Source organism: Branchiostoma belcheri, unplaced genomic scaffold (genome assembly GCF_001625305.1).
Source record: "Branchiostoma belcheri isolate BF01 breed outbred unplaced genomic scaffold, Haploidv18h27 scaffold114, whole genome shotgun sequence".
Taxonomy (NCBI): Eukaryota; Metazoa; Chordata; class Leptocardii; order Amphioxiformes; family Branchiostomatidae; genus Branchiostoma; species Branchiostoma belcheri.
The window spans coordinates 979,777-988,243 of NW_017802536.1; the positions used below are offsets into that span (position 1 = coordinate 979,777).

At 41.1% G+C, this 8,467-nt stretch overlaps 1 protein-coding gene and 1 long non-coding RNA gene across 2 annotated transcripts; both read left to right on the plus strand.

The window, feature by feature from the left end:
* Positions 1-3,915: 3,915 nt before the first annotated feature.
* LOC109462255 (carbohydrate sulfotransferase 12-like) lies at positions 3,916-8,262 on the plus strand. Its single transcript, XM_019758786.1, has 3 exons — positions 3,916-4,000; positions 5,399-5,487; positions 7,987-8,262. Exons 1-3 carry the CDS (start codon positions 3,916-3,918, stop codon positions 8,257-8,259), a joined length of 447 nt encoding a protein of 148 aa, XP_019614345.1. The 3' UTR covers positions 8,260-8,262.
* LOC109462267 lies at positions 5,775-7,682 on the plus strand. The gene is made up of 3 exons (XR_002139757.1): positions 5,775-6,083; positions 6,594-6,711; positions 7,657-7,682. It is a non-coding gene; the product is annotated as an uncharacterized LOC109462267 (long non-coding RNA).
* Positions 8,263-8,467: the final 205 nt, after the last annotated feature.

Below are 8,467 nucleotides of genomic sequence, written 5' to 3' on the forward strand. Positions count from 1 at the left end.
CCGCAGTTGCACTGCTCCACAGTTCTCCCCATGACGTGGTCTATCGCAACGTTAAAGATGGTTGGGGCTAACACACACAACCCTGTCGGACGCCGCTGTTGATGACGAAGCTGTCAGAGAGCAGACCGTTTACTTTCACGCGGGAGGACGTGTTAGAGTACAGTAGAGAGAGCAGGTGCACTAGCTTGGCAAGGACGCCTAGGGCCTTGAGTAGAAGCCAGAGAGCATTCCTGTCCACCGAGTCGAAAGCCTGTTTCATGTCGACATAGGCTGCATACAGCGGTTTCCTGAATTCCCGTCTTTTCTCGGCAAGTAGGCGGAGAGTGAGAATCCTGTCCACCGTGGAGCGACCAAGAGTGAAAAACCGCTTTGCTCCTTTCTTTGCTTGCTGCGGAGAAGAGGGCGCAGCCTTGTGAGCAGGATGTTAGCGAGCACCTTCCCGGGCACGCTGAGCAGGGTAATCCCTCTATATAGTTGCTGCATACATCTTTATTTACATCATCAGTAATCTATATATTCTAGGATGTTTTTCTCGTTCTCAATTACATGTCACAGGTGTTCATATTCCTATTATTGAACTAGGCAGATTCAAAGAATTTCCTACTTAATCATGCAAATTATCTCCTGATCTGCATAATTTTTATTTAGTTCTGTCAAGCATCACTTCAGCTACCTACCTACCAAAAATCACCATTCACAAAACTACAAGTACCAATCCATCATCTGGTTCTTGAGTTATTCTCCTTCGATTATTTTTCAACAAAGGCTCCTGCAGTTACAGAACAACCGCTAGGGGGTCCAAACTGATGCTATTTCCTCCTTTATTTAATAGCCCAAGAGCTGTCTACAAACTAAAATTCACGACCCTAGCTTGTCCAGATCATGAGATATCAAAACCGGAAGATCTGCTGCAGTACTAAAAAAAGCCACCAGGGGGCCCAAATCTAATCATTTCTAGGACTTATCAAGACCTACCCACCTACCAAGTTTCAAAATAATGCATATAAAGCTCCTTGAGTTATACTGTTTACAGACAGACGGACAAACAGACGCTACGGAAAACATAACCTTCTTTACGAAGGTAATGATGTCACTTTAACTCTATCGCTCCAATTATCATAAAGATGTTTCCCAAAAGCATGTATGCAAAACGAACAAAGAAGTGTTACATGTAAGTGCATAATTAAATGCATAAGAATGAATTATTGGTTTTACAAATGGCACGTAGATTTTTAGTGCTGAATAAAACATTTGTGCGGGACGAAAATGAGTGTTGTTGTTTTTTGTTGAAATGCTTTATATCCCAAGATATCATTAGTTTCAGAAGCCACAGCTACCCCAGCAGAGCGTAATCTGCAGTACCTATCCTAGCCGCTGCTCAAAAAAAAAAATTTCAGAAGGACCGTCAAACTGAAAAACAACGTTGGTCTTTTCGGTTAGATAAGAAGTATTGCTACGATAAGTGAGGTGTGTAATTTATTACTTAGGACTCGAGAAAAAGTCTCATAAGCAATCAAATTTTAGGGTTGTCTGGCTGAAGGGGTTGAAAAGAGTAGAAATTTGGCCAAACAAACAGATAACAATGTAGGGGAGTTGGTCTGCTCCTAGCCGCGGCGACTGTTGCAGGGCCTCTCTTGTGTTAGGGCTAATGTAAAAGACTGCAAGCAAGAGAAGCCCTGCAACAGTCGCCGCGGCTAGAATGCTCCTTGAACTGCACTCACCTAGCGGCACAGACTTCCCTGTTATGATATCTGCCTACATGTATTTGTCCCATTTTAATATTTCCAGCATCGTTGTATGTAGTATCGCAATTTAGATATACTACTTGACTTAACACATTATCTCAGAAATGTCACGTTCTGTAGAACAAATGTCGGGCCACCATTAAAAAGTCACCCGACCAGTTCGTCGCCCGCGGCGGTGTGGTCTCATTGAACTATCGATAGCGACAGAGGCGAGTTTTGTTCCCACCAACACCAGATTTGTGACGCCAGCCGCCGTGCCAATATCATGTGTACACACTACAACAACACAGACAGACAGGTGAGACAAATTTCTTTCTTCACTACATAGTCTGAATCTCACCTGTGCGCTCGACGTTTCAGGGTCTTATGCCTGTTTCTTGTCGTAGTTTTGTCTTGTTCTTGGGTGGCAAAATGTGAACGCCATTTTCTTCGGTTAAATTGTGCTTGTGTCATTGGATCATGTCTTTCGCGGTTTGTGTTCTGTCGCTTGGTCTAAAGGTTCTTGACAACAGGCAGTGTTTTGGGGTTGAAGCATTTAGTCTATAATAATTGGGCATATCCATATAAAGGACACACTGGCCATGATATAGCTCAAATACCTGTCTGTCGTCTGCATGCAGCGATTGTCGTTAACCTTTGACATATTCAATTAGATTAAAACATTCCTACGTGTGGTCAACAATGACTTTCTTTTTAGTCAAAGATTTTGTATATATTAACTTCTAACTACAACATATTAGTCGTGAGAGCAAGATCTTTGACCCGAAAGAACCAGTTTCGAGAAAACTCGACTACATGTATACGCAAAACAATTAATTGTAAATAGAAAACCTAGAAAAAACACGTCAATATTGCAAAGTATACAAATTCTCCAGTACACGTTTGGTCCCAAAAGCTTTTCATTGTAAGGTGTAGCGACAACCACAACAACAACAACAACAACTACTACTACTACTACTACTACTACTACTAAAAATACTACTGCTGCTGCTATCATCACTACTTCTACTACTAACTAGTTACTACATGTAAAGACCACTTTAGCATTATTTTCTTTACGGTGAAACAATTCTTTCAAATTACAGGTATCAAAGCGGAAAGACAGTTGGAGACTTTGAGCAATCCAAAGCGCACCTCTCAGAATCTACTTTGGAAGCAGAAAGTGTGTCGTGGTGAATCGTAGGCCACTCTGCCAATCAAGTCATTAACATAATTAAAAAAAGGACAAGTCATTGTTACTATATGGTAAAAATGCTTTCTTATTGGTCAAGCTCAAAATTCCTATTTCTGCCAATTTTGATTCTGAGCACTGGAGCCGCACTGGCTAGCTATAGGGAAAGGGGTACGTGAATTTTTTTTTGTGTGTGTGTCTTTCTGTCTGTGTGTGTTTTTCCACAACTTTCTTGTCGGGCGAGCGCTCCCACACCAAGGAAACCCAACGTAATTGCACCATAAACCACAGAACCTAAAATAAAAAGAAACCTCTGATAAAGAGCGTGCCGCTCCTTGTACGCCTTCAAACTGTAGGAGTGTAGGACTCGTCTGGGAATACACGTAAGCCGGGCCGACGACTAACGCTGCAGAACGTGGGAGGGCACGCCCGGTACTAGCACGCCGCTTTGTCACTCTGTCGTTGCGGAGACTTTCAATCACCGGTGGTCAGCCATTGGGGGTTAAAATCATCTTTATTCCATACAAGATGAATGACATATTAAATACATAGCTAAAAACCTAGGACAATCCTTTGTCTCATGTTTAGGTAACAAGAGGAGGACGCAAGGTGGACAGACAAAAATACAATATACTAGTCACTGTGTGCATCGGACATACAGACGTTCTCTGTTAAAAATTGCCATATATAATTATGATTACGGGTACATTATATAACAATTACAATTTAGAGTTCTTAAAAAAGACAGCAGCTAAATTTTACATCTAATTATTTACAGTAGAACAATCCTGAAGTGCATTCCCAAGCAGGCGTGTTTCTGGCACAATAGATTGCATAAGATGCACAAAGTGCACACTTTCCCAGTCTACTTTTAAGATGTCTGACTTCACGGTCTTTGTGACTGACCGGACAGAGTGACTTCAGCTTTGCAATGTTCTCGCCGTTAATCCACCCTCTGCTTCCTACTTCGACTGTAACAAGAGTAGCCCTGTATCCACTATGAAAGTTAATGTCATTAACCAGACTTTCGTACTTCGCCGATTTTCTATCCTCGGCGTCCTGTGCATTCTGATCAAACGGGACGGTAAGTTCAATCAGGGTCAGCGTTCGTTTGACAGGATCCTGGACTGTGATGTCAGGTACCAGCGGTGTCGGTAGGATGTCTGGGGGAATTGTGCTTTTACATTTCTGGGGTTTTAATGTCAGATGGATGCTTTTGAGATTCCGATCCAGCGTGTTGAGGATCCGTTGCATGGATCTTGATCTGCATATGGTTAGAGCCAGATCGTCAGCAAATGCAAATGTGACGTGAGTTTTATTCTTCATCACATACCCATGAGCTTCTTCAGTGCGCAGGTACTCCAGGGGCAGGTTAATAACAGGTAAGAAGATCGCAACTGACAGGGTGTCACCTTGGAATGTACCCACCTTCAACTGGAACAGGTCTGATGAGAAGCCTGGACATCTCACCTGGGCGGTGAGGTTACTGTAAAATACCTTGACGTAATCGCAGATTTGTTGTGGTATTTGGTATCGCTGTAATGCCAGCTGGATGAGATCATGGGGAACGGACCCAAAGGCATTTTGTAGATCGAGCCATGCAACATGTACGGTTTTTGATGATGTTCTTGCATTTCTGATGAGCTCATTTAACACAAAGGAATGTTCAGCACAACCCGACACGCCCGTCAGGAACCCCTTCTGTACCTCGCTATCAACAAAGCCGTTTTTAACAAGGAAGTCAATGATACGGCCCCCTATGATAGAATGAAACAGCTTGATTTATAGTGTTAAAAATTACTTCATGCAGCATTTAACCAATAATTGAGCAATGTAGCCTTTTTTAACACCTCGATGTCTTAAGTGTGCATAGGTCATGAATGCTTATCATTTAGTAGATGTAATATTTTTAAATTTACCGTTTTGTGTTCAACATGTGGTCTAAAGTACCTTGCAGAATTATGACAGTTGGCAGTACATGTAGACTGTTATTCGAAATGACAAAAACAAGAACAAGTTGCAAAAATTTTCTCACTTATCGGAACGGAGCATAGGAATGTAGACTATTAATGTGTTTATAGATCAGCAAACTAAATGTGTGAATGAATTGAACCAACTTTTGTGAATGAATTGAACAAACCTTTTTTGTCTCTAATATGCATTTGTCTAACTGCATGTATCCCCGCTACTCTGTGCACTAAAGTTGACACTACCCTACCTTACTCTCTTCTGATACCCTTATGTCGATGTTAGAATCTTTTGGTTCTTTCTCTTTGAATACGAGACGACAAACGTGAATTGGCATACACGCGTATCCTTGCAAACTAATGTATAGCATACACGCCTATCTTTGCAAACTTTATATACATGTAGCAGACGCGCCTATCCTTGGTATAACATACGTTCCTATATAACCTTACAAACGTCTTGTAGCATACGCGCCTTTCCTTGCAAACGTTTAAATTTCTTTGTCTTTTTTTAGACGGCTGGGATAGCTTAGCGGAAGCTGAGAAGGAACAGTCCCGCCGACTTGCCACGCTTAAGGAATTCTGTAAGAAGAATGTCTCAATGGTACGTAACAATGATTAACATAGTACAAACGTTTCGGTTTAATGTTTCCTTCTGCTACTTCTCTATGGGAATACCGAGGTTTTATACATAACTTTGCAGCTATGTATCCATACAGCGACATCTAGCTGTAGTAGGTAGTAGAATATTTTAGAATAATTTGCTCCGAGGAATTAGGTAGCAGGCCAGCGCTATCTCGGATAGCACCTGATACTTGTAATATTTATTTCCGCTTGAATGTAAGTTCCTTTCTTATGTTTTTCTTCTCAGGTTGATCCATCGAAAAACAGACTACTTACAGGCCATCTATACTTTTATGATAATATCAAAACAGTCTACTGCTATATCCCTAAAGTCGGGTGCAAAACAATGAAACTCCTATTCTACAATCTAGAGCACAATGAAACCTTACGTTTAAACACTGATGGTACTGCTGAACTGCGACCAAAGATAGATAACTTTACGGATCCTAAGTTACGCAAGTCTGGTTATATACACAGCCGAGGTTTCAAAACTTTTAATAACTACAGCAAGGAAGAAGTAAGCCTGCGCCTTGCAACCTACAGGAAGATCATCGTTGTTCGCGACCCTTTGGAGAGGTGAGGTTTATTTTCCTTAAACTACTACTATTGTATAATTATAAAATTGAAGTAGTATCTCGTGAAAAGTTTTGGTTTTCATTTTACTTTGGGTAGACACAAGTCTCATGGACCTACGGTCAATGACTTTACTGCTATGACTATCAAATTAAATGCAGTTTAACGAGTCAAGTGCACTGCGTCGGTTTTTTTACTGTTAATTTTAACAATTATCACAAGGCATGGTAGCGGCACACTCAAGTGTTTAAAACGTATTTCCATGCCACCACCAACTCGTGAACATAAGTAGACATTCCCTTTTCCACCTAAGTTATTGTGCCATTCTAAAGGGCACAAGATCGGTGGCATGACAGGATGCATGCAAAGTCCGCTCTGTCGTTACGCGTACGCCACACGACCTCAAGTTTATTCTATAGCACATACTTAGGCTCTTCAATTCATCAAATAACACCTTATATCCAAAACGCTTTGGAACTTCTCTGAATTCAACTAGCTCCATTGTCACCTCAGGTTGGCATCTGCGTGGCTTGGCAAATTCGTCAACATGCCAGCACGCGGCTCTTTGAGGTGGGTCCGTGCTTTAAATATACGCCTGAGAAAATATCGAGATCGTAACCGACCAAACAAGGTACGGCACATTTCCAGTTTTAATATATACTTCATCACCATCATTATCATAATACATTACACACTTACTTACATGTATATTTGAGTACATATATAAAACGAGCCAGATCACACGGACCTGCAGGGTTCACATTTTCATTGTTAATTCCCGTGATCAGAAAAAAAAAGAGAGAAAATGTGAAGCTTGAAGGCATGTATGTGTTTGTAGAAGCAGGATTTTACAATTTTACAGGAATTTCCCCATATCTTTTTAAAATTCATTTTGGTTTAAATTTGAACTTTTCAGGTATTTCTAATTTAAGCTTTTTGATGACGGCATTGGACAAAATTAAAGTACATATCATTTGCTCAGATGTAACCAATGTTTTTCTAAACTTTTTAATCACAATTTATATTTTTTCACAGGTCAACATTAATCTTATTAGACCTTAATACTCTGGACGTATTTCTTAAAAGTAAGGTTGTATTCCTATGCAATTTACGGTAAACCCCATTGTGTCAAATTTAGGCCCCAAAATTTTAATGGCGTTATAATGTAAGATACTACGTCATATTGTAACGATTTAATTTCACTACTTAACCATCCTCTAAAAATTTAGAGGTCCTACGGCAAGTAGCTGATGAAAAAGCCTGGTCTGAATAGCGTTAACCCTATCTGGACTGGCATTTTGGGGCAGAAGGGGCTCATTCGCCTCCCCCCTCCCCCACACACACACATAGCTCGTGAAAAGTATAACATATGGTCACCAAATTTTCAAAGGGATTGTGTACTAGTAGTAGTAAATCAAGTCACCAAGTTTGGTGGTTTTAGCGCAACCTGACATCAATTAGGCGCCCCCCCCCCTCCCCACAGTCTAGATTGGGTTTAGGGATAGTTATGACACTCTGGTGTATCTGGCTTCTTTAATTCCTCTCCTAAAGGTAAATAGTATTATATCTATTTTAGTCGAGCAATGTAAAGGAAGAAGGGACATTCAACATTACAAAACTAGTACCTTTCCGAGATTTCCTCTTCAGCGTATCGAAGTGGCTAATGGACAATGAGCACTGGACATCATTCAGCAGACTATGCCTACCATGCCAGGTACTTTGTTTAACACCCTCCGTTCGCTATTTACTTACTCAGCCACTCGCTAATTCATCACTTAATCGCACGCTGACTCGCCCCCTTGCTTGCAACAACTCAATCGTCGCATAATTTTAAATAAAGTTAATAAGGAAAGCCCAGAAAAGCTTACCTTGTACCTTTGAGTTCTAATTCTGATTTCTTCTGTAGATTGAATACGACCTTATAGCACACATGGACACGGTTGCGTCAGATGTTCGACTTTTTGTAAAGAAGTACAACATCACAGCGAATGAAGAGGTTCTGCCGGAACAACGACGGAGGCACGTTAATGATGACAACGTTTTCAACAAAATCTACGCGCAAGTCCCGATAGAAGAAATCCTGCCTCTCCGAGAGATCTTCCAAGAGGACTTTGATATGTTCGGATACTCCTTTGAACAGGATTTGATAAAGATACTACAAGGAAAGTCCACGGGGTAGTCTAGCAAACTTTCTTGTTTCTGAAAAAAGTCAACTTTAGCTGGGTGAAGGCGGCCGCACTATGAAGAAGGTACCGTTACAGTACCAGTCATTGGCAGAGACCAGGTGCCTTGTCACACTGACCCACACATCCGCACTAAGCTAGGTATGATGGGTGACATACGCTATCGTTAGCTTAAAACAAGACGGGGTTCGCCACGCCTACGTC